The 25,279-nt window shown below is 49.5% G+C and overlaps 1 protein-coding gene across 1 annotated transcript in view; it reads right to left on the bottom strand.

Annotated features, from left to right (window-relative positions):
• Tmem266 (transmembrane protein 266) overlaps positions 1–25,279 on the bottom strand; it is a 51,147-nt gene that overhangs the window by 12,040 nt on the left and 13,828 nt on the right. The window contains exons 2-8 of the mRNA XM_090321492.1: positions 17,481–17,614; positions 15,842–16,030; positions 11,182–11,336; positions 8,347–8,420; positions 6,005–6,061; positions 4,900–5,038; positions 3,034–3,149 (exon numbers count right to left, since the gene is read on the bottom strand). Of these exons, the coding sequence (XP_090177618.1) occupies positions 3,034–3,149; positions 4,900–5,038; positions 6,005–6,061; positions 8,347–8,420; positions 11,182–11,336; positions 15,842–16,030; positions 17,481–17,518 (768 nt within the window). The 5' untranslated portion in view covers positions 17,519–17,614. The remainder of the gene's footprint in view (positions 1–3,033; positions 3,150–4,899; positions 5,039–6,004; positions 6,062–8,346; positions 8,421–11,181; positions 11,337–15,841; positions 16,031–17,480; positions 17,615–25,279) is intronic.

Here is a 25,279-nt window from a genome sequence, read left to right as displayed (position 1 = left end):
AGTCTAGCTACTCAGGAGGCTGAGAACTGATGATCAAGGTTCAAAGCCAGCCTGATCAGGAAATTCCTTGAGACTCTTATCTCTAACACACCACCTAGAAAGGCCTGGAAGTGGAGGTGTGGTTCAAGTGGTAGTGTGCCAACCTGGAGCAGGAAACAACCAAACAAAGCTAAACATACAAGGCTCTGAGTTCAAGTCGCAGTCCTGGTATAAAAAGAAAAGAATCACTGCCCCTTCACCCCAAATATTATACATCTACCAAAAAACATCAGCTTCTCAGATTCAGGATTTCAGGGGTATCAGGGGAGGGATGCTGGCCTCTGACACAACAGAGCCACTGTGATGACACAACCTAGCAAATCTTCCAATGAAGAAGACCCTCCCCAGAGGACGAAAGAACAAAGTGCAGTCAGACCCACTCGTTCAGGGCATTAGCTAAGTATGCATTACTGGAGGAGCCCGCCGGCCTCTGGGCGGGGCCTAATGTACACTCCCCAGGGAGACCCTTTCGCTGGACTGGCGAGGCCATGCCCAGCGCTCCTTTCCGCCTCTAATGGTCTGGGCACAGCGTCTGCTGGCTTGACCCTGACCTTGGCCTGATCAACGCTCACCCTGGGGAGAAGCTTGATGGCTTGTAATGCAGGAGCCCTCATTTCTGTACAATCCTATTAGTGCAGCTGGACAGGCCGCCCTGCCTGCAGAATCAGCTCCCGTTGGAGAGGGCGGCCCGTGTGTATTTCTATTACGAGATGGTTGCACGGGTGTGATTGCAGGGGTGAGATGAAGCAGAGACCCACACCTTGGCCCCTCTCTCTTCATGGAGAAGGTGACTTGCGTTTAAGTGATGGAGAAAGTAGAAGGAGCCAGAACATGGCCTAGTGGTAGAGTGCTCGCCTAGCATGCACAAAGCCCTGGGTTTGATTCCTGGGTACCACATACATAGAAAAAGCCAGAAGTGGTGCTGTGGCTCAAGTGATTGAGGGGAAAAAAAAAAAAAAAGCCCAAGGTCTGTGCCAGGCCCTGAGTTCAAGGCCCAGGACTGGAAAAGAGAAAGCAAGCAAGCAGGCAAACAAGCAAGAAAGAAAGAAAGAAAGGAAGGAAGAGAAAAGAAAGCAAGCAAGCAAGCAGAAGGAACTTAATTTTATCAACTGAATATGCTTATTGTGAAAGCTCTTGGCTGTTTTGCAAATCACTTCTCATGTTTAAGGGAGCTGTCCCCAAGGTTTGTTTGCTCAAGGCTAGCGCTCTACCACTTGAGCCACGGCTACATTCCCAGCTTTTTAGGTATTTAATTGGAGATAAAAGTCTTATAGAGTTTCCTGCCCAGACTGGCTTTAAACCAGGATCCTCAGATCTCAGCTTCCTGAGTAGCTAGGATAACAGGCGTGAGCCACCAGTTCTCAGATCCAGTTAAGTCTTAAACTTCTGCCTAGACCAAGTCTGGAAAGGCTGTCTCTCTGTCCTCCTGGGGTGTGGCCAGCTTAGACATAGACTTTCTTAATTTCTCTCAGAAGCCTCATCAGTAAGTCTCCCAGAGGCTGCCAGGGCTCCAGCCATCTCTGTCCTTCTGGCTGTCATAAGACAACAGGCGTCAGCTGTGTTTTTAGTTAAACTGCCTTGGCTCTGCTCATTTCGTTTCCAGATGTGTCTTGAGGAGGGGACCCTGTCTTTATTTATGGGTAGATTTGTGGGTGTGCCTCCCTTGAGCCCCTTCCCCCCTAAGGGAGGCCGTCTGTGACTGTTGCTTGAGTTCTCACGGAAGGCACCATGGGGGTGGGGGGGAGGGGATGCAGGACAGGGGCCCTGGCAAAGCGGTGGGAAGTGAGAGTCCCAGCATGCTTTTCTCTGGGCCCCGTGGTACAGGTGCAGGGGAAGGGTGTCACGAGTGCCGAGGTGGGCTGCCATTAAAGGAAGTCTTGGTTGGCCTTGTGTCTTCTCATTAGTCAGCAGCTTGAGAACCACTTGATCAGCCAGTTTAGGGGTGCTTTTCATAACTGTCCTCTCTCCTTTGGTCCTGTGGCTGCTTCAAGCCCCCATAGTAGAGCTTCCTGTCTCCCCCCCCCCCCATACTCCCTACCCCCCGCCTAATGGCAGCCAGAAAGACAGGGAAGGAAATGGTATAGGACTCTTATCTCCAATGAACCACCAGGAAACTGGAAGTGGCTCAAAATGGTAGAGAACTAGCCCTGAGCAGAAAAGCTCAGAGACAGCATCCAAGCCCAGAGTTCCAGCCCCAGGATAGAGACAGAGAGAAGGGAGGAGACAAGAGACAGGAGTGGGCAGGGGAGAGGGGGCATACTCTAAATGAATGGTTTCTGAAAAGTGTGTGTGTGTGTGTGTCTATGTGTCTCTGTGTCTGTGTATGTGTTTGTGTTTATGTGTGTCTGTGTATTTGTATGTTTCTGTCTGTGTATGTGTGTGCTGTGGCTTAAGTGCCAGCCTTGAGAAAGCTCAAGGACAATGCGCAGGCCCTGAGCGCTGTCCCTTGGCTTTTTGTCCTTTAATCAAGGCTGGTACTCTCCCACTTGAGCCATACCTCCTCTTCCAACTTTTTGGGTGGTTCATTATTGGTAAAGAGTCTCCTGGATTTTCCTGCCTGGGCTGGCTTTGAACCCCAATCCTCAGATCTCAGCCTCCTGAGTAGCTAGGATGACAGGCGTGAGCCACCAGTGCCCAGCTTCGTCAGGGCTTTTTCTGGGCAGAGAGCACTGGGGTCCTGAGTGGCTGGCACACAGCAGTGCCCCCTAGCACTCTACAGATGGCATTTTCCTCCCCCCGGCTCCAAGGGACCCCCTTGGAGAACCCTCTACACAGTGTGGTCACCACAGTACACCGATCAGGACTTTGCTTTGGGAGTGGGCGCAGGCCTGGGGTGGGTGACAGGAGAGAGGCCTCTCCTTTGGGGCGTCAGGCTCCCCAGGAGCCAGGCCAGAGGCAGAAGGAGCACCCCTGTGCTTTGGCCCCCTGAACTCTGGTGTCTTTTAAGTGCTAGTGCCCTGGCAAGGCCAGGACAGGAAGGGACCCGTTAGTTACCCCCTGCTCCTGGCAGATTTGCGTCAGTCTCTCCAGCTGCTCGTCCTGGATGACCTTGGCCTTCTCGTACTGCTGGATGACCGCGTCCATCTCTACCTTGACCGGTAGGACGAATGCTGGAAGACAGGGGCAGCCATGTGAGGACAGGCTGGGTGCAGGCTGGGGGGGGGGCATGGGGCGCTGGGTGGCAGGGATGGCATTCTGCTGGATGCAGCTAAGAAGAGGGCCCTATCCTCCCTGGCTGGCCTGGGCACAGTGCCCTCCTTCTCCACCTGTCTCCCTACCTGACTGTGGGCAGAGCCCCAGCTCCCCCGGGGCAAACTGGACAGGGCCCCGGGCGAGTTCTCCATACATATATCATATATAACAGATAGTACAGAATAATGCAAATCAGATAATATTGTATATAGTAGTATAATAATATCGTGTGTATTATATACAACACTATATATTATATAATATTGTATGTATTATGATATTGCATCCATTATATTATATAAATAATATTATATAATATTATGAATTGTATAACATTATGTAAATAGTTTATTATATGAAATAATATATACAACACATAATAACATGTTATAATAACATATTAAAATAATATATATGTATACTATATAATGTGTAATAGTATATATTACATACAATATAAAAACTATAATACATAATAGGATATATAGCATTACAATATATTATTATGTATTGTATTTATTATGCAGTCCTAGCCACAGTCTTTTTTTTTTTTTTTTTTTGCCAGTCCTGGGCTTGAGCTCAGGGCCTGAGCACTGTCCTTGGACTTTCTCAAGGCTACAGCTCTGCCACTTGAGCCTCAGCACCACTTCTGGCTTTTTTTTTTTTTTTTCTATGTATGTGGTACCGAGGAATCGAACCCGGGTCCTCATGCATGCTAGGCAAGCACCTTAACCACTAGGCCAAACTCCTGGCCCAGCCACAGTCTTTTGCTCAAGGCTGGTGCTCTACCACTTGGAGCCACAGCTCCACTTCTGGTTTTCTAGTGGTTCAGTGGCGATGAGAGTCTCAGGGACTTTACTGCCCAGGCTGGCCGTGAACCGCGATCCTCCCATCTCAGCCTCCTGAGTAGCTGGGATGATGCGATGTGCATTCTCTGCAGTTGGATTCAGGCCTGAGTGACGTGGCATACACCCCAGTGGTCCTTAGTGGCCCCACAGCCTCTTCGATGCCTCTAAGGGTGTCAGGAGGCCCTGGGGTGTGACCCCTGCTCTCCAGGCTCTAGAGCTGTGGGGGAAGGCAGGCCTGGTTTCCCTGGCAGCAAAGGAGAGGACTCCCCCCCCCCGCCCCCCGCATCTCCAGGAGGAGAGGCCCAGGGGTGGGCTGGGTCATAGTACAGAGAAGCCCACCCAGGCCAGCAGCAGACACAGATGTGTCCTCTGCTTGGGGCATCCAGCTTGTTCCTCATGGACCTCAGGTGAGACTGGTGGTACAGGTGAACCACACCATCCCATCCCCAGGGCCAGTGGTGAGCTTTGCCACACTGGCCCCACTGGGCTTTGAACTCGGGGCTTGGTACTTGTTCAGGCGGGCATTCTACCCCTGGCACCCTAACTGTTGATTTTCCTTTTTTGGCTTTAGTTATCTTTTTCAGCTGGAATCTTGGACTGTAATCCTCCTATCTAGGTCCCCCAAGTAGCTGGGCTTACAGGCATCTACCATGACATCCAGTTTACAGGTGGAGCTGGGGCGGAGGGGGAGGAGACCATCTCACTAACCTCTCCCTCAGGAGAGCCTCAAACCACAACCCTCCCAGCTCCTGTCTCCCAGGAGGCTGGGGTGGTGGAAGCCACTGCTCTCAGTCCCCCACCCCCTCCCGGGGTCACTCACCCTCAATGATCCTTTTCACCCGCCAGACTCGAAGCATGATAATGAGGCTGATGGCGTCCCAGGGGCTCCTCGGCCCGTTGGCCACTGTGGAAGCCACCATGGGAGCCAAAGCCAGGATGATTACTGCACCATCGAACACCTGGGGGGGGGGAGGGACACAGGCATCAGTGCTCACGCCTGGGGGTGGGGGTGGGGCTCAGCCAGGCAGCACCCACAAAGTGGGAGGCTGTGCACTTTCATAAAGACACCCATTACCTGTCCTGATCAGCCTCAGTCCTGAAGGGTCTCCTCCAGTCTCCCCACCAGGCTTCTGGCTGTGTGTGTGTGTGTGTGTGTGTGTGTGTGTGTGTGTTTCATTGGAGATAAAGAATCTCATGGACTTTCCTGCCTAGGCTGGCTTTGAACTGTGATCCTCAGATCTCAGCCCCCTGAATAGCTAAGGTTCCAGGCCTGAGCCACAGGCACTAGGCCCCAGGCCCTTTGATCTGAAGTAGACCAGACAGGCCTCAAGACACTTTTATAGTGTGGCTGCTCAGTGTCTGGACCCCTAGGCCATTTTAGAATGGATTTATTGGTTTTACAATGCATCACAAAAGCTTTGCAAATGGATTCAATAGAAACTTTTTATATTTTATAGGATTTTAAGGAGATTGCTTTCAGAAGCCCATTTGCCGGAAACAATCTCTGTCTGCCCCACTACATCCTGCTATAAAAATTCGGAACACTGAGAGACTCCAGGGCAGGAAGGAGCTGGCCTGGTTTTTGCTCTGTGTGTGTGTGTGTGTTCTGGTCCTCAGGCTTGAACTCAAGGCCTAGGCGCTGTCTCTGTGCTTTTTCCATCAAGGCTGGTGTTTTACCATTTGAGCAACACTTCTACTTCTAGCTTTTTTGATGGTTAATTGGACGCAAATTTCTCGTGGACTTTCCTGCTCTGGCTGGCTTCACACAGAGAACAGCGATCCTCAGAGCTCAGCCCCTTGCGTGGCTAGGATTACAGGCATGCGTACCAGGGCCTAGCTCTGCCCTGCATTTTTTTTTTTCTCTTTGGTTCTCTTGCTGGGATGTGTGGGCTGGGGAATTGGGATTGGCAGGCATTACTTTTTACCTCTATTTTATTCTCGATGTAATCCCAAATGCCCAGCACCACAATCCGAAGCACGGTCTGAAGAGAGGAAGGAAAGATAATGATTCTTCTTCTCCTGCCTCCTCCCTCTTCCTCTTGGCCGCCAGCACAGAAGATTCAAGAGCTCAGAAGCCAGAGCTCTGCTTCCCCGTTCAGAAAAAGGGAAATCCTTCACCATGCCCGAGCCATTCCCCTACTGCAGGGGTTCCTCAGCTGGGCACCTGTAACCCCAGCTACTCAGGAGGCTGAGATCTGAGGATTGAGGTTCAAAGCCAGCCTGGGCAGGAAAGTCCATGAGACTCTTACCTCCCATGAACACCCAGAAAAATGGAAGTGGGGTTGTGGCTCAGCATAGTAGAGTGTTAGCCTTGAGCTGAAGAGCTTAAGAGACAGCAGGAAACTGGCTCCAGACAAGGCTGAGGGCTCCAGGACGGGGGGTGGGGGGGGGGGTGGGGAGGCCTTGGGGCCTGACCATTCTGGAATTTTCCTGGGACCTGTGTGGCCTGCTAGCTAAGGCTGATGGGAGTGACCCCTGGCCTTGAGCTCCTAGATGCCCTCATGGGAAGGGCAGAGGAAGAGGCCCTGGGCAGGGATGCAAGGTTGTCTGTTCTGGCTCTGGGCTCAGACATCTTGATTGCTTGGATTTATTTTTCTTTCTCAATTCCTTGCCCTGGCTCTGGTCTTTGCTCCAGATTCCTGATTCCTCTCCTACCCTGTCTCCCCCCATACCCCCGCCACTTATTAGCATGGGTCCAGAGAGAGAAGCAGGGGCAAGAGTCCCTCACCAGCCCCAAGCCCTCTGTCCAGTCTTAGCCACAGCTGGCTGTGAGCTACAAGTCCAAGGCTACATTCTTCATCTGTGCTTTATTTTTTTTTATTTTGAGGGACAGTCCTGGAACTTGAACTCAAGGCCTGGGCACTGTCTATTAGCTGGTGCTCTATCATTTGAGCCACACATCCACTTCTGACTTTTTTGCTGGTTCCTTAGAGATAGGAGTCTCCTGGACTTTCCCGTCCCAGCTGGCTCTGAACTGTGATCCTCAGATCTTAGCCTTCTGAGGAGCTGGGATTGCAGGCGTGAGCCATGAGGGCTTGACGGTGCAGGTTTTGTTTGTCTGTTTATTTATTATTTTTTATTATTTTTAATAAAGACTCAAGCTGGGACTGTGGGAAGTCCCAGGTTGCTTTGTACTTTTGGAGGCCCATAGCAGGAGGAGTTTTGAGGATACAGGGCTTTGTGTGTTTCAGGTGGCTCCTGTCTGGGGTGGGGAGAGGACGGAGAAGGAAAGGGGAATGCTAAATTAAAGCTGGGGACTGCTAAATTAATGCTGGGTAATAAATTCTGCCAGTAGAAGCAAGGCAGGAGGAGCGAGAGAAAGAGCAAGAACAACTGAGCAAATATTTGTGTTGGCAAGTGCAGACGCCCAGCGCCATCTTCTGGCCACTCTCAGGCACATCTGGCCTGAGTCTCCAAGAGGACAGGTGGCTTTCTGAGGAGCTGAGAACTAGAGAAGAGACTGTTTTGGGCCTGGAATATCTGTTGCTTAGCCCAGTCCAGTCCAGCCTGAGACTCAGAATTCTGGGATTCAAGACCTGAGGCCCTGGCCTTCCCAGTCCCCAACGGACTCCTTGGCTTTCCTGATCATGCCAGGAAATACATCTTTTTGGTGGTTCATTGGAGGTTAGAGTCTCACAGGCTGGGCACCATGGCTCACACCTGTCATCCTAGCTACTCCGGAGGCTGAGATCTGAGGATCATGGTTTGAAACCAGCTGGGGCAGAAAAGTCCATATGACTCTTATCTCCACTCAAAAACTGGAAGCAGCACTGGGGATCAAGTGGTAGAGCGCTAGCCTTGAGCAAAAGGGCTAAGGGATATGGCGCAGGCCCTGAGTTCAAGTCTCACAATTGACCAAGAAAAAGACTCATAGACTTTCCTCCTTGGGCAGGCTTTGAAACGTGATCCTTAGATCTCAGCCTCCTGAGTAGCTGGGACGACAGGCGTGAGCCACTGACACCCAGCAAGCTTTTTAGACATGGTGTTTATTTAGCTTCAGCCTCTGGCACTAGTTGGGGATATCTGTACCCCTGCCCCATCTTTGTTCATCTCTCTTGGCCTGGCCAGACCCCAGTTTCATCACTGTCCCCTGGGTCTCTGTGACTCCTAACTATGCCATCTCTTTTTTTTGGTTTTACTTGGCAAAGCTCAGCTCCCATAGTCAGACAGGGAGCAATGTTCTGATGTACACTGGGGCACCCAAGGAAGGGGGTATCCCCGAGGAAGAAGAGGTCCCCCCACACCCCGTGGGCCCACGGCTACTCACCTCGGAGAAGAACACGGAAAGAATAGCCAAGCTGATCCAGTGGACGATGCTTGCAAATTGAAACGCACTGGAAACTGCAGGGGACACAGCGAGGGGTGGCTTTAAGAGTAAAGAGTCGGGGCAGGCAGCTTGGATGTCACTGAGGCCCGACCCTGGGCTCCTGGCAGGGGGGGGTCTTATATTTGGATCTGGTTGACATTTGGTCAGAGAAAAAGCCTGGCTTTTGTATTTTCTTCTGTGCTGGTCCTGGGACTTGAACTCAGGACCTAGGCACTGTTCCTTAGCTGTAGTGCTTAAGGCGAGTGCTCTACCACTTGAACCACAGCTCTGCTTCTGGTTTTTGAGTGGTTCCTCGGAGATAAGAATCTCCTAGATTTTTCTTCCCCAAGCTGGCCTCCAACCATGGTCCTCAAGATCTCAGGCTCCTGAGGAGCTGGGATGAGAGGCGTGAGCTTGGAATGTGTGCTGGGAGGTGTGGAGGTCGCTCTTCCTCCAGCCACAGAGCTCCTGTGTGTCTCTGTGACACAGCCAGGAAGGCAGGAAGGCAGCCCTCTGTCCACATGGGCTGTGATCTGGCCTGTGGACCAGTGCAGGCAACTTCAGAAATTCTCAGGCCAAGTGATGGCTGACACCTGTCATGCCAGCTACTCAGGAGGCTGAGATCTGAGGATCGTGGTTCAAAGCCAGCCCAGGCAGGAAAAGTCTGTGAGACTCTTATCTCCAATGAACCACCAGAAAATCAGAAGTGGAGCTGTGGCTCAAATGGTAGAGCACCAGCCTTGCGCTGAAGAGCTCAGAGACAGTGTCTAGACCCAGAGTTCAAGCCCCAGGATGGAGAAGGGGGTGAGGGAGGAAGAGGAGGGAGGGAACAGGGAATCAGAGACTGGTCTGAACACACCTGCCTGCAGCTCAGAATCCTCAGAGGCCACAGGAAGATGGTGGCCCAGGAGTGGGGCGGGGGGAGTCTGGCCGCAGGGAAAAGCTATAACCTGGGATTGGATAAAACATGGGTCGCCCCACAAACGGGAAAGGATTAGGGCTCCAGGCTCCAGATGGGAGACTTGGGAGCGGGGTCCCCTGGCTTTGCACCAGTGTAACCCTTGGAAAATGAACCTCAGAGATGCTGGAATCCCTTGGCTCAGATCCACACACACACAGGGGCCCCCCGAGAGCCAGGAAACCCGAGGCGATGTCTAGATGATTCTAGAAACATAAAAATCATCTCTCTAGTATTCCTCAAATGAATTCCTGTGTCTTTTTTCTTTCTTTTTCTTTTACGGTTTGCTTTAGAAGAGCCATAAATCTCTGATCGTGCATTTTATGGGGTTTAAGATGCCTTTTATGAGCTGTTATTGGATCGCCCACCCCCAAAATCAATCTCCTGGATACTTAATTTTCAGGAAAATTCCATTGTCGGCTGGAGTCTCAGTTCTGTTCAATACCCTGTCACAACTAAGGTGTCAGGGCCCAGAGGACAAGCCAGCACCCAGGGTCAAATGTTGTAGAAAGCAGACAAGACGGAAGGGAGGCAGGGAAGCCCCCATAGCATGGTTTAATTGAAGTGAGGCTGAGGTGAAACCCAGCCTGGCACTTGGTGCTAGAAGATGCTTCTATTGGGATCAAGAAACCACCTCTGTATTCAAACCCATCTAGGAAGCTGGCTGCTGGTGACACACGCCTGTCAGCCTAGTTCCTAAGAGGTTGAGACCTGAGGAGCGGGCTTCAAAGCCAGCCCTGGCAGGGAAGTCTTTGAGGCTCTTATCACCAGTGAACTGCCAAAAAGCCAATAGTGGAGTTGTGGGTTCAAGTGGCAGAGTGCCGGTCCTGAGTGGCAAAAGCTCAGGGACAGTGCCTAGGTTCTGAGTTCAAGTCCCAGGACTAGTACCAACAAAAGAAAAATAAATCTTATTCTGGTGCATATCTATCTCTCTGCTCCACTTATGGCTAGATAATTGTAAGAACTGGAACTGACAATCCATATTAGCTACTACAGGGCATGATTTTTTTATTTTTGTTCCAGTCCTGAGGTTTACACTCAAGGCCTGGGCACTGTCCCTGAGCTCTTTCTGCTCAAGGCGAGCACTCTATCACTTTCAGCCACAGTACCACGTCCACTTTTCTGGTGTTTAAATGGAGATAAGAGTCTCATGGATGGGACCGGGAGTTTGGCCTAGTGGTTAAAGTGCTTGCCTAGCATGCATGAATACCCGGGTTCGATTCCTCGGTACCACATACATAGAAAAAAGCCGGAAGTGGTGCTGAGGCTCAAGTGGTAGAGCTCTAGCCTTGAGAAAGTCCAAGGACAGTGCTCAGGTTCTGAGTTCAAGCCCAGGACTGGCAAAAAAAAAAAAAAAGAGTCTCATGGACTTGCCTGTCCACGCTGGCTTTGAACCGCGATCCTCAGACCCTGAATGGCTAGGAAGACAGGCGTGAACAAACGGTGCCTGGCTGAAAATTCTCTTTAACTAGAGAACATTCCAATCTGGAAAATTTGAAATGGCAACCATTTCTTCTTCTTCTTTTTTTTTTAAGTATGGATACAGAGTTCCCCAACCTGGGTTTAGTGTGTTGTTATTTCTTTTAATCTCATCAGGTTTTGTTAGTATGAGATGCTGGGAAGGGAACTAAAGAGACCCTGTGGGGCAGAGAGAGGGGGCATAACGGAGAGAAGTGGTCGGCCTCCTGCACCCTGCCCTCCCCCGCCCCTCCTGCAATTCTCCTCAAGGCTCAAGGTGGCTTAGCACCTCACCCAGCTCTCGGGTTGTGGCCCCCGGAGACGCAGATGCACGGTGACTATGGAAAGTGGATGTGATTGGGCCTCTGACCCCTACTCACATTGGAGGAGCTTTATATCGATTAGGAGTTCCAGTGTCAGAAGCAGTACCACCACCATGACAGAGACTACCAGGACACTGTTGAGGCTTGCACTGAGCAAAAATACCTGCCACATGTCCGCCCTCTTCCCGCAGCACGGCTTCAGCCAGTTAGACCTGTGGGGACAAAGCACGAGATCAGGGAGGAGACTCAGCGTGGGAGCTGGTGCAGGGATTCGAACTCAGGTCCCGGCACCCCTCCAACGTTTTTGTTTTTCTTTCTCAAGGTTGGTGCTGGACCACTTGAGCCATGCTTCCACTTCTGGATTTTTTTTGGGGGGGGGCTGATTACTTGGATTAAGATTAAGACCCATGATGATGATGATGATGATGATGATGATGATAATGATGGTGATGATGGTGATGATGATGATAATGATGGTGATGATGGTGATGATGATGGTGAACCAAACACCAGCTGTCTTCTGTGCCTCTCACCCCAAGAGCCATGCTGCTGAAATCTGCTGAAGGGGAATGGGTTGGCCAACCCTAAAAGACCCCAGGTGCCTCTGGGCATGGGGGGCAGCTCGGCCCTGCCTGCTCCTCTCTCTCGGGAGGGCTCTTGTGACCAGAACCCCCAGCAGGGCATCCTGGACAGTCCTTCTGGGCTGAGCCTGTGGACAGGGCTCTCAGCTCAGGAAATCTGGGTGCCTTCTGGGCCAGCTCGGGTCTCCCGGGATATTCTCTAATCTCCCTGGGAACGGCAGGGAGTGCTTTGGGGGTGCAGTCCCCCTCACTCCACAGGAATGGAGGCAGCCGGGGTGATCATTTGAGATGAGTCCTGGTGGCCAGAGGGAAAGGCAGGGAGACAGCTCAGTTCAAGCCAGACTGCCAAGGCCTTGGATGGACGGGGAAGGCGGGGACTGGCGACCTCTGCTGGTGGACTTCGGCATTGCAGAAACTCTGCCTGCTTTCTTTCTTTTTTTTTGTGGTTGGTCGTGGGACTTGAACTCTGGGCCTGGGCGCTGTTCCTGAGCTCTTCACCTCAAGGCTACCACCCTACCCCTTGAGTCACACATCACTTCCGGTTTTCTAGTGGTTACTTATTGTTTCTGACAGGGTCATGTGTTTCAAACCCCTTGTCTTTCCCCGCAGAGCTGAGATAGCAGCATGCACCTCCGATGCCCAGCTTAATGGTTTAAGATGGGGTCTGACTAACTTTTTACCCAGGCTGGATTCACATTACGATCTTCACAGGCTCTAGCTCCTGAGGAGCTGGGGTCACAGGCGTGAACCATTATGCCTGGTCAAGTTTGCCTTTTAGGTGGAGAGGGCCTTCCTTCTCACCTCCAGATCCAGCCTACAGAGTCCTGTAAAGTGGTGGAAGAGGCAACTGGGTGTTAGAATGTCTGCTTAGAGAGAGGCGCTGGTGGCACACGCCTACCATCCTAGCTACTCAGGAAGCTGAGATCTGAGGATCACGGTTCAAAGCCAGCCTGGGTAGGAAAGTCTGTGAGACTCTCATCTTCAATGAAACACCAGAAAATGGGAAGTGAAATTGTGGCTCAAGTGGTACAGTTTTGAGTTGAAGAGCTCAGGGACAGCACCCAGACCCTGAGTTTAAGCCTGCTTGCCTAGCAAGGACAAGACCTTGAGTTCAAATCCAAGGACTGCCAAAATAAAAATAAATAAATAAATAAATAAACAAACAAACAAATAAACAACAGAAAAGGGATGAGCTATGTCTCAGAAGGTGGTAAGAGGAGTTTGGGAGACAAAGAGCCAGTCAAGGGGATAGGAAAATACCAGCATCACTGATGGGTTGTTGAAGCAGGTGTGTGTGTGTGTGTGTGTGTGTGTGTGTGTGTGTGTGTGTGTGTATACCAAGTAGGTTCTGAGTTTGAACTTTTTTTTTTTGTACCAGTACTGGGACTTGAATTAAGGGTCTTGTACTCTTGCCTGCTTTTTTACTCATGGCTGGCACTCTACCACTTGAGCCATACCTCTATTTTCCCACTTTTTGCTGGTTAATTAGAGATAAGAGTCTCATGGACTTTTCTACCCAAGCTGACTTTGAACTGTGAGCCTCAGATGTCAGCTTCCTCGTGTAGCCAGGATTCCAGCTGGGTGCCCGGCTGGTACTCCTTTGTGGACAGGAGGTAGAGGGCAGGGTTGAGTGTTATAACAGGACTTGGGCCCCAGAGCCCTAGGACTGCGACCTGGAGAGGGGATGGGCCTTGAATGGGGAGGGGGGAGCTGGAGTGATGAGCTTTCTGGCTGGACCCCATGTCTGGAAATCCTCTGAAGGGCTGGGAGTTTGGCCTAGTGGTAGAGTGCTTGCCTAGCATGCACGAAGACCTGGGTTACATTCCTCAGTACCACAAACATAGAAAAAAAAAAGCTGGAAATGGTGCTGTGGTCTAAGTAGTAGAGCTATAGCCTTGAGAAAGCCCAAGGACAGTGCTCAGGCTCTCAGCCCAAGCCCAAGACTGGCAAAAAAAAAAAAAAATCATCTGAAACTCAAAGGGCTCAATGTTTAGCAGCCAAAGACCCCCAGGTGTCAGGGCCACGCGCAATTCCAGGAGTGCCCACCAGAGGGCAGGCATCCTCCATCTCCTAACTACGTGCCAGGAGGCAGAAGCCAGCTCTGCGGGCAGCCTGGGCTGCCAAAATCTACAAATACCACCGCGCAGGTGGCAAAGCCTGGCAGAGGAGATGAGAATGCCACCATGAGCTCCTGCCGGGTCACTCCTGTGGCCTCAGAGAAATCCTGGCATGGAGGTGGACTGGGAGGAGGTAGTGGAGGTCCCTGAGCTGGCTGGGCAGTGTTTCTAAGCCTGGCATAGAAAAGTCTCACCTATGGGGCTGGGAGTTTGGCCTAGTGGTAGAGTGCTTGTTCAATTCCTCGGTACCACATTCATAGAGAAGTCCCATCTGGGGAAGCAGAGCAGATCTTAGGGTGTGGGGTGATATAGTGTGGGGGGCACAAGCTGGACATGATAGTGGGTGGGGGGTCTCTCCCACACACACAGACCTGGGCTTTGGCTATGTATAAACGCGTGATGGAAGGCAGGGCAGAAGTACTAGGTATTTTGAAATTGGGGGCGCAGCTGAGAGCTTCTCTTTTGTGTGTGTGTGTGTGTGTGTGTGTGTGTGTGTGTGTGTGTGTGTTGGTCATGGGTCTTGAACTCAGGGCCTCAGGGCGCTGTCCCTGAGCTCGTCAGCTCAAGACTAGTGCTCTATCACATTGATTTCTGCTTTTCTGGTGGTTCACTGGAGATAAAGAGTCTGACAGCTGACCACCCGTCTTTCTAAAACTCCCTGCCAGCCCTCCCGTCTAAGCGTGTGGGAAAGCAATTGTTGCTGGAAGTGTAGAGTTGAGGCCCTGACAGCCTTCTCCTGGGAGCTCAGGCTGAGGGTCCACGCATACAGCGGCTACACCCCGGGATTTGGAGTGATTTGCAAGCACAATTCTACACCATTTCCTAGTAATTGGATTGTACAGGGCCTCAGGCAGGACCAGGAAGAGAATTAGGAGACTGCAGTACTGCCTCTGGCCACCAGAGGGCAGTGGCACCGAGACTCCACGGATGCTTTAGTGAAGGACCCAGATTTATTTTCTTTCTTTCCTTCTTTCTTTCTTTCTTTCTTTCTTTCTTTCTTTCTTTCTTTCTTTCTTTCTTTCTTTCTCTCTTTTCTTCCTTCCTTCCTTCCTTCCTTCCTTTCCTTCCTTCTCTCTCTTTCTTTCTTTCATTCATTCTTTCTTTCTTTCATTCATTCTCTTGCCTGCCTTCCTGCCTACTGTCCTCCCATCCTTCCTTTCCTTTTTGGGTGGGAGGAATCAGTTTTGGGGCTTGAACACAGGGCCTGGGCACTGTCCCTGAGCTCTTCTGCTCAATATTAGTGCTCTACGACTTGAGCCACAGCACCACTTCTGGCTTTTTGTGTTTAACTGGAGATACGAGTCTCGTGGTGTTTCCTGCCTAGACTGGCTTCCAATCCTGACCACGGTAGCTAGGATGACAGGCGTGAGCCACTGGTGCCAGCATCAGGTTTTGTATTCAAGGCAGCCAGTGTGTTTGTAAATGTTTACCTGGGAGAGCTGCTCAGAGCTGAGCCCTGAAGCCCTGCCCGGTGCTCACAGCATCAAGAGCTGCAGGGTGGGGGGCTGGAGAAATCCCTGGTGGGAGTTAGAAATATGAGCTCCAGGTGGCCCTGGGACCTATTCCTGCCCTTTTCAACCAGAAAACAGCATCAGATGGCTGGGCGATGGTGGTTCACACCTACAGCTGGGACAGGAAAGTCCAGGAGACTCTTATCTCCAATGAACCACCAGAAAACCAAAGTGGAGGGACTAGGAAGAGCTCTGGGCAGTTGAGAAATCAGTGTGTTAGAAGACTGCAGTATTGTTTCTGCCCACCAGAGGGCAGTGGCTTAGGGACAGTGCCCAGGCCCTGAGTTCAAATCCCATGACTGACCAAAAAAAAAAGAACAGAAGAAGTGACTCTTTTCCAGAGTCATTTTCTGAGAAAATAATGTCTGAGACAAAATGGCTTGGAGTGGTATGTCTGTGGAAGCGTCTCTAATCTCCTGGCTGCCTCTTGTGGTGAGGGGAAGGGAGGGGAGGGTCCAGGAGACCCAAGGAGTTGTGTAAAAGCAAGCCCAGGGATACCAGCACCTACCCCTCTTTTTGGTACTCTTCATCCAGATTCGACAGGAGCTGAGAACCGGCAGCAGAGAGGTCGACAGGCGCCAGAGGCAAGTCCCCGTAGGCAAAGCCAACCAGTGGCCCCCGAGCCAGGCTCTTCCTCTCTTCCTCTACTTGGCGAGAAATGATCTCAACTTCAGAAATCCCTCCTTCAATGGCAGGCCTGGGATGGAGAGGCAGAGCCAGGAGGACAATCAGACCCCACTGAGAAGAAGAGGCTTAGTTGGCGCCATAGCTCATACCTGTAATCCCAGCTACTCAGAAGCTGAGAGCTGAGGATCCAGGACAGAAGCCTGGGTCTGGGGTAGGATGGTATGTGAAACTCTTGTCTCCAATTAGCTACCAAAAAGCTGGAAGTGGAGATGTGGTTCAAGTAGTAGAGAACCAACATGTTTTTTTTTTGCCAGTCCTGGGGCTTGAACTCAGGGCCTGAGCGCTGTCCTTGGACTTTCTCTAGAGCTCTACCACTTGAACCACAGCACCACTTTCAGCTTTTTCTATGTACGTGGTACTGAGGAATCGAACTCAGGGCTTTGTGCCTACTAATCAAGCCTCTACCACTAGGCCACACCCCTGCCCCGAAGTTTTGCCTTTTTCTCTCTGTCAGTAGTTGCTCAGTGCTGTTTATAAGCTAACTGGGTATCTGTCAGCAAAGCAGGTAGAGGAAGCCCTGTGGGGCTCAACTAAAGAGTGGGGGCTAAGGGGCCGGAAGCGTAGCCAAGTGGTAGAGTGCTTGCCTAGTATGCACAAAGCCCTGGGTTCAATTCCTCACTACCACATACCAGAAAAAGCCAGAAGTGGTGCTGTGGCTCAAGTGGCACAGCACTAGCCTTGAGTAAAAAGTGTCCAAGGACAGTGCTCAGGCCCTGAGTTCAAGCCCCAGGATTGGTTAAAAAAAAAAAAAAAGAGTAGGTGCTAATCCAGATGCAGTGGCTCACGCCTGTAATCCTAGCTACTCAACAGGCTGAGATCTGAGGATCGAGGTTCAAAGCCAGTCCAAGCACTAAAGTCCGTGAGACTCTTATCTTCAATTAACCACTAGAAAACTGGAAGTGGTGCTGTGGTTCAGGGCTGGACAGTAGCCTTGAGCTGAAGAGCTCAGGGACAGCGTCCAGACCCAGAGCTCAAGGCCTACGACCAAAAAAGAAAAAAAAAAAGTGGGCGCTTATGAAGGAGCCCCCACCTCTGAGTCCCCAAGGTAGATGCTGGGTGGAATTTGTTCATTTTTTTAGGGACTTTACAAGGAAACTACGGATTTTTCTTTATTGGGGGGAGAGTGCACCAGTCCTGGGGCTTGAACTCAGGGCCTAGGTTCTGTCCTTGAGCTTTTTCAGCAAGGCTGGTGCTCTACCACTTGAGCCACAGTGCCACTTCCAGCTTTTTGGTGGTTCATTGGATCAGAGAGCCTGAGCTCTCTGGTCTGGCTTTGATTTGCAATCCTCAGATCTCAACTTTCTGAGTAGCTGGGGTTCCAGGCGTGAACTATAGGCATCTGGCTCTTTATCTGCTTTTGAAGGTGTCAATGGAAACATTCTGCCCCCCCTTTTTGTGAGGGGAGGGGTAGTCTCCAAAACTCTTTGTCTCCCAGGTAACTCTGTCCCCACAGTACTTACTGTGTATCAGTCATGTTGAAAGACGCAGCCAGGGCCATGGGTGGGCTTGGTGGCTAGCGGGGCTCAGCTGTCTGAAACCGTGCTCTAAGCATTTCCACGCGTGGGGTCTGCAGGACACACGCACGTGGCATGCCCTGGAAACAAAAGCCAGGAACTCATGACCTTCTGATGCTAAATGGAAGTCCATCCCCAAATGGGGTGCTTTGCACATTTCTCCACGAAGTTAGGGTGACTTGATCTTTTTTTTCTCACTGTCTCTATGGCTGTTTCTCTCTGGCAACACTGGGTTTGAATCCAGGGTCTTTGGTTTGTTGGGCAGGTGATCTACCACTTGAGCCATACCCTCACCTTTTTTTTCTTTTGGTCGGCTGTGGGGCTTAAACTCTGGGTCTGGGCACTGTCCCTGAGCTCTTCAGCTCAAGGCTAGCACTCTCCCCCTTGAGCCACAGCACCATTTCCAGTTTTCTAGTGGTTAATTGGAGAGAAAGAGTCTCATGGACTTTAGTGCCCAGGCTGGCTTTGAACTGTGATCCTCAGATCTCAGCTTCCTTAGTAGCTGGAATTACAGGTGTGAGCCACCAATGCCCGCTTTCTATTTATTTTTTTAAGAAGGAATAAAATCTTATTTTGAATGATGTACCACAAAAGTATCATACCTCAAGTCCCATAATATTCTCTTTGTTTTTGTGCTGTCCCTGAGCTGTTTTTGCTCAAGGTAAATGCTCTACCACTTGAGCCACAGCTCCATTTTCAGCTCTTTTTGCTGGGGATTAGAGACTCAAGAAGTTTATTTCCCAGGCTGGCTTTGAACCGTGATCCTCAAATCTCAGCCTCCTGAATAGTTAGGACTATGGGAATGAGCCACAGTGCCTGGATAATAATATGCATCTAAATATGTAAGAATATAAGCATAGTTTTCACAGTTTGGTTTGTCCTATAACTTTTTAGAAATTCAGCCAGATTTCCCCTCAATCTTGTTTTTCCTCTACAGTGTGTTAGATACATTAGTCATTGTCTCAAAAAGAAAGAAACAAAGAAAGAAAGAAAGAAAAGAAAGATCCTATCTTCTTATCCTTCTTTTTAGGATATGAACAGCCATTAATGGTTGTTTTCTAGATCCATTCACACATTCTGGCCTGTGAAATGATATTTTAACCTTCTTATTCTTTATTACTCAAGCTTCTACGAAGATAAACTTTCCCTTGTCAACACTTTGATCGGCCTAAGTTTCAGGTCACTTAGAGAACAAAGGCCCAAACACTTAACTTTTCCTTCTTCATTGATTTCCAAAACAATGGCTTAGAGTGGACACGTGACTCAGTGGAAGACTGCATGCCTTGCAAGCCTGAGGCATCTGAGTTCAAATCCCAGTTCCACCAAAGAAATGAATGACTGAGTGAATGAATGAATGTCCCCCAAACAAAGCCAGTGACTTGTATTTAGTGGTTATGGATGGAGGTGTAGGGGTGAGAGAGTGCTCTATTGGTAGCAAGTCCCCTAAAACATGGCAGTTGTTTCTTGGAAAATGAGGATGTGGCCTGAGAAAGAAATAACTGATCTCTTAGTACAGTGACAGCAATAAACCAGAGAAGATCATAAAGTCATCGTTAGATAAACTGGAGTAGCTGCTTTAGCTGGAGATTGTTTTTCTTTTTGTCTTGGGGTTTTCTTGGCAATACTGAGGTTTGAACTCAGGTCCTCGTGGTTGCCAGGCAGCTGCCCTACCTCTGAGCCATATCTCCAGCGCCTCTCCCACCAGGCCTGTTTTGATTTTAGCCTTGGTTATTTTGGAGATGTGGTCTGACTTTCCATCTGGACATGTGTCTGGACCTCGATCCCCGTTTTTCATTCCTCACAGTGGCTGGATGAAAACAAGGGCTCTTCACCCAGCTTCCTTCCATGTCTGTCAGGAAGTCTTGTGGACTTCTTGGACCCTCGAACCTCCCGATCTCATTCTGGCACGCAGTTAGGATGGCAGGCACTCACTACCATACCTGGTTAGGAAGGCAGGTGGGGGCGGGAAGAGGGGGCTCACAATCTTTTCTGCCAAGGCTAGCCTCAAACCTCGATCCCCCAATCTCAGCCTCTCGGGTAGCTAGGAGGGTATGAGAGTTACTGGTGCCTGGCTGATTTTAATTATTTTTTAAATTAGGTGTTACAGGTTGTTGCCTGATATTAACCATGATCTTCTTGATTGTGGCTGGAAGTCTCGTCACCCAGCCCTTCCTTGGAGGGCATTTTTTTTTTAAATTTTGTTAGTTTAATTTTTTAATTGTTGTTAGTACTGGGGCTTGAACTCAGGGCCTGGGCTCTGTCCCTTAGCTTCATTGCTCTACCACATGAGCGATGCCTCCACTTTCCAGTGCCTTTCTTTCTTTTTTTTTTTTTGCTGGTAAATTGAAGATAAGTCTCACAAATGTTCCTGCTCAGGCTGGCTTTGAACCTCCATCCTCAGATCTCAACCTCCTGAGTAGCTAAGATGACAGTTGTGAGCCACGGTGCCTGGCTTTCAGTGGTGGTGGTTGACCAGTACATTTTAGGTTTAAAAAAGAAAAGCCTAAAAAGGATAGGTGTGTTTAGCCTGAATGTCATTTAAAAATAATATTTTTCTCCAAACAAAAATGGTTCACAAAGCACAAGTCTGGCACGAAGCAGGTGTAGTCTAGCACTCTATAAATGAACCATCTGACGTGCAAACCTGCAGCCTCACAAACCTGGAACAAGGAGAAGAGAAAGGCCTGTTTTGGATTGCCTGGGTCTGGCTAGGGGTGGGGTAGGTGGGGTGGCTGTGATTCACACTTCAGTACAATTCCAGTGTCTTCCACCTGATGCTCTAGTGTCTGTCCACACATCGGCCCTTATTTCTGAGCACTTGTTCCAGCAAAATCTACAAAGTTTAGCCCTCCGTAGCTGCTGTCTTGAACATTTTAGGGTTGGGAGGTGTTGCAAAGAGTCAACTCCTAGAAACAGCTTCTTCTTTTTTTACTCTTCTTCTTATTTTTACCAGTCTTGGGGACTGAACTCAGGGCCTGAGCACTATCCTTTGGCTTTCCTCAAGGCTAGCACTCTACCACGTGAGCCACAGCACCACTTTCGGCTTTTTTAAATGTATGTGGTACCAAGGAATCAAACCCTGGTCATTGTGCATACTAGGTAAGCACTCTACCACTAGGCCACACTCCCGGTGCCTCAGCTTCTTTTCATACTTTTTTTTTTCCTCTGGTGGTGTGTGACTTTTTTTTATTTTGCCAGTCCTGGGCCTGGGTACTGTCCCTGAGCTTCTTTTGCTCAAGGCTAGTGCTCTACCATTTGAGCTACAGCACACCACTTCTGGCCTTTTCTGTGTATGTGGTACTGAGGAATTGAACCCATGGCTTCATGCATGCTAGGCAAGCACTCTAGCGCTAAGCCACCTTCCCAGCTAAAGCTTTTCCTCTTCAACAATATCTTGTAGAAATCTGCCTCTCACCTCAAGAAGGAAAAACTGAATTTGTTCTTTGATTAATGACTGCATTGTATGCCAGGGTGAGAGGAAACATGATTTAGCTAAGCTTCCCTTCTTGGGCTGTTGATTCTTGGATGTTTTCTGGGAGGAGCTATGAAACATGACTGAATATACTGTACTATGTACTGGTATTGTTTTTTCTTTTTGTTGGTCATGGGGCTTCAACTCTGGGCCTGGGCGCTGTCCCTGAACTCTAGCTAGCATCTACCATTTGAGCCATAGAGCCACTTCTAGTTTCCAAGTGGTTAATCGGAGATCTTTGGATCTCAGCCTCCTGAGTAGCTAGGATGAGAATCATCCTAGCACCTGGTCCTTCTTGCTCTCATTAGTATTTAGTCTCACATTTGTGCCTGGACCAGCCTGAGTCTTTGATCTCTCTAACCAAGGGGAGAGGTGGACAGCCACATCAGGCCCCTCTTGTTGGTTGAGATAGAGGTGTGTGTCCGGGGGGTGGGGTGGGGGGTGTCTCACTAACTTCTTGACTAGGCTCAAACCAAGATGTTCTTTAGCTCCACTTTTCAAGTAGCTGGGATTATGGGCATGAGCCACTGTATCTGGCTGAGGGGAGGACTCTGTGTGTGTGACTGGGACTTGAACTCAGGACCTCACGCAGTCTCTCTTGGCTTTTCCACCCAACATTGGTGCTCTACTACTTGGCCCACATGTTAACTTCTGACTTTTTGCTGGTTCACTGGAGATAAGAGTCTCACAGGCTGGCTGTGAACCATGGTCCTCATATCTCACTCTCCCGATTAGCTAGGATTACAAGCATGAAACACGGGTGCCTGGCATATATATATTATTTGTTCTTCTCCATCTTATTTTTTTGTTATTGTAAGTGTGATGTAAGGAAGAGTTATAGTTACATAAGTCAGGTAAAGAGTACATTTCTTTCTGGGCAATGTCACTCCTTCCCTCATTCTCATTTTCCATGTTCTTTAATCTCTTCTTTTCCCTACTCTCTGGCTACTCAGTGGCCTAAGGATGGACTGAGGAGCTGGACATGGCTCTGTGCTGGGGAGTGACGCAGAATACACCCACAGAATTCCCCACATGTGGGCAACACCCCCAGCCTTTTGCATCTCAGGGCCATGCTCGGTCGTGACAAATCGAGCTGTTTCCTGGCAGGAGAGCACCATGGCTGGGGGGAGGAGGGTCATGCTGGCTGGCAGCCAGTGGCAGCCTGCCATGCTTGGACAGCTGGCACCAGAGCCAGGTTCCTCAGGCTCCTCTCAGGGCTCAGGCAGCCAGCAGCAAATGTCACAGCCGCCAAAGCTCAGACCTGCAAGGGAAATCTGCAGAACATGGCTTTTCAGAGTGTAATGCCCAACATTTCCACTACAGATCTGAGAAGAAATGGATTTCAGACTCATTTGGGATATTGCCTGAATCGGCTTCTGTTTGTTTGTCTGGTTTTCTGGTGTGGGGCTTGAACTCAGGGCCTGGGTGCTGTCCCTGAGCTCTTCAGCTCAAGGCTACCGCCTTTTCCTTGAGCCACAGCACCATTTCTGATTTTTATTTTTCTACTGGTTCACTGGAGATGAGTCTCACAGCCGGGTGAAGTGGTTTATGCCTATAATCCTAGTTACTCAGGAGGCTGAGATCTGAGGATCATGGTTCAAAACCAGTGTAGGCACTAAAAAGTCCTTGAGACTCTTATCTCCAATTAACCACCAGAAAGCCAGAAGTAGCACTATGGCTAAAGGGGTAGGGTGGTAGCCTTGAGCTGAAGAGCTCAGGGACAACGCCTAGGCCCAGAGTTCAAGTTCCACAACTTCCCAAAAAAAAAAAAGTTTTAGACTTTCCTGCCCAGGCTGGCTTTGAATCTTGATCTTCAGATCTCAGCCTCCTCTTGAATAACTAGGATGATTGGTGTGACCTAGTGAATGCCCTTTGGCATACTTTACTGGCACTGAAGGGTCAACCCTCACCTTTCTTTCACCTTCCCTGGTTACTCCTCTTTATTTCTTCAACTTCTTTTTAAAATTTTTGGTCTGAGACTAGAAGTCAAGCTTAGTACCTACACTTTTTCTCATTGGCTAGTGTTCAAACCCTTCTCTCTCTTTTTTTTTTGTCAGGATTAAGGTTCAAAGCCAGCCTGGGTAGAAAAGGACCTGAGACTCCAATTAACCTCTAGAAAATGGGAAGTGTGGCTTGGCTCAAGGGTAGGGCAATATCCTTGAGCTGAAGAGCTCAGGGACAGCACCCGAGTTTAAGCTCCATGACCCATCAAGAAAAAAGTTATAAATGCCCTGAGTTCAAGTCCCAGGACTGGCAAAAAAAACCAAACTTGGGCTGGAAATGTGGCTTAGTAGTATAGAGTGCTTGCCTAGCATGCATAAAGCCCTGGGTTCAATTCTTCAGTACAACATACACAGAAAAAGCCAGAAGTGGCTCTCTGACTCGAGTGGTAAAGTGCTAGCCTTGAGCAAAAAGAAGCTCAGGAATGGTGCTGGAGCTCTGGACTGGCAAAAAAAACAAAAACAAAAACAAAAACAAAAAAAACAACACTAAACTAAGATCCTTAGGTATTGTTGGGGTGGGGGCAAAAATATGGGGAGGGGGCTAGACAGATGGAGGAAGAAAGGATGAGCGAATGCAGTCATGATATTCAATGTGCATCTGTGAGAATGGAACCAGGCGGTGGGGTTGGGAGAGACAGGGAGAGTGATGGAAGAGGTGACACAGCTCAAGATGCACTGTACTCCAGAAGCGACTTGTTGAACTGAAATCGTTTGTCCAATTATTTAAAGATAGTTAAGGAAGAGAGAGGAAGGAAGGAGGGAAGGAGGGAGGGAGGGAGGGAGGGAGGGAAGGAAGGAAGGAAAGAAGGAAGGAAGGAAGGAAGGAAGGAAGGAAGGCAGGCCAACAGTCATCCAGTGGGTGCAGGCCTGAGCCAGGTCTGCACTGAGTGGGCCTCTGCCTCTCTTAACAATGTAAAGCTGCCTGAAGGACATTGTTCCTCCGTGGGGGTCTCTAAAGCCATCTTTGACAGCTGGCCCACCCCTGAATTTTGTCCACTTTCAGGTTCCTGGGTCTCTGGCCTGACCTGATGACTGTGCATAAAGCTCTGATCCTGATCCCAGGTCTAGAGGATGGAAATCAGAAGATGACTGCAGTTGTCATGGCAACCTGACACTTGCACCAGGTACTCCTGCTGCTTGACAGTCCTCAGAGATGGTTGCTAAGTCTTAGCTCTGTGGCTGACCAGCCATGTGATCCTGAGAAAGTCATTTAAGTCTTCCAACCATCTACCCACTCATCCACCCACCCATCATCCACCCATATATACATACATATATGCACCACCTATCCATCTATCCACCCACCTATCCATTTATCCATCATCCATCCACCCACCTATCTATCCATCCATCCACCACCTACCCATCCATCCACCCATCCACCCATCCACCCACCCATCTACCCATCCTCCCACCCATCCACCTACCCATCCATCCACCACGCATCCATCCATCCATCATGCATCCATCCATCCATCCACCCATCTATCCATCCATCCATCCATCCACCAATCCACCCATCCACCCACCCATCTACCCATCCTCTCACCCATCCACCCACCCATCCATCTACCATGCATCCATCCATCCACCCATCTATCCATCTATCCATCCATCCACCCACCCACCCATCCATCCATACCTCCACCCATCCATCCGTCCATCCATTCATCTACCCACCCATTCATCCATCCATCTACCACCCCATCATCCATTCATATATACATACATACATGTACCACCCATCCATCCATCCATCCACCCATCATCTACCTGTATATACACACATCCATGCACCACTCACCTACCCATCTATCCACCATCCAATCATATATACATCTATCCACTACGCATCCATTATCCACTTATCCATCCATCTACCAATCCATCCATCCACCACTCCAACCATGCACCCATTCATCCACCCACACATCCATCCACCCACTCACCCATCCATAATCCATCAATCCATCCAACCACCCACCATCCACCCCTATATACATCCACTTATCCATTCATTCATCCATCCTCTACTGACACCCAAAAAGATTTTGTCAGGTTACAATATCACATACAAAATAAGACCATTAAATGAAAAACAAGAGCTCAAACACACATCAGTAATTATACACACACACGCACACACAAAATCCCTGTGTGTGTATTTAAACATCCTAAGATAAACAATGAATATATATTACTTAAATAATTAATGTGATTAGTGGTAGAGCACTTGCCTATTGCCTAGCAGGCTCAGTATCACATAAACA

The sequence above is a fragment of the Megascapheus bottae genome, chromosome 30 (genome assembly GCF_031878675.1).
Source record: "Megascapheus bottae isolate mThoBot1 chromosome 30, mThoBot2.hap1, whole genome shotgun sequence".
Classification (NCBI taxonomy): Eukaryota; Metazoa; Chordata; class Mammalia; order Rodentia; family Geomyidae; genus Megascapheus; species Megascapheus bottae.
The sequence above is the reverse complement of the archived record's forward strand: the minus strand, read 5'-3'. Positions and strand labels throughout refer to the sequence as shown.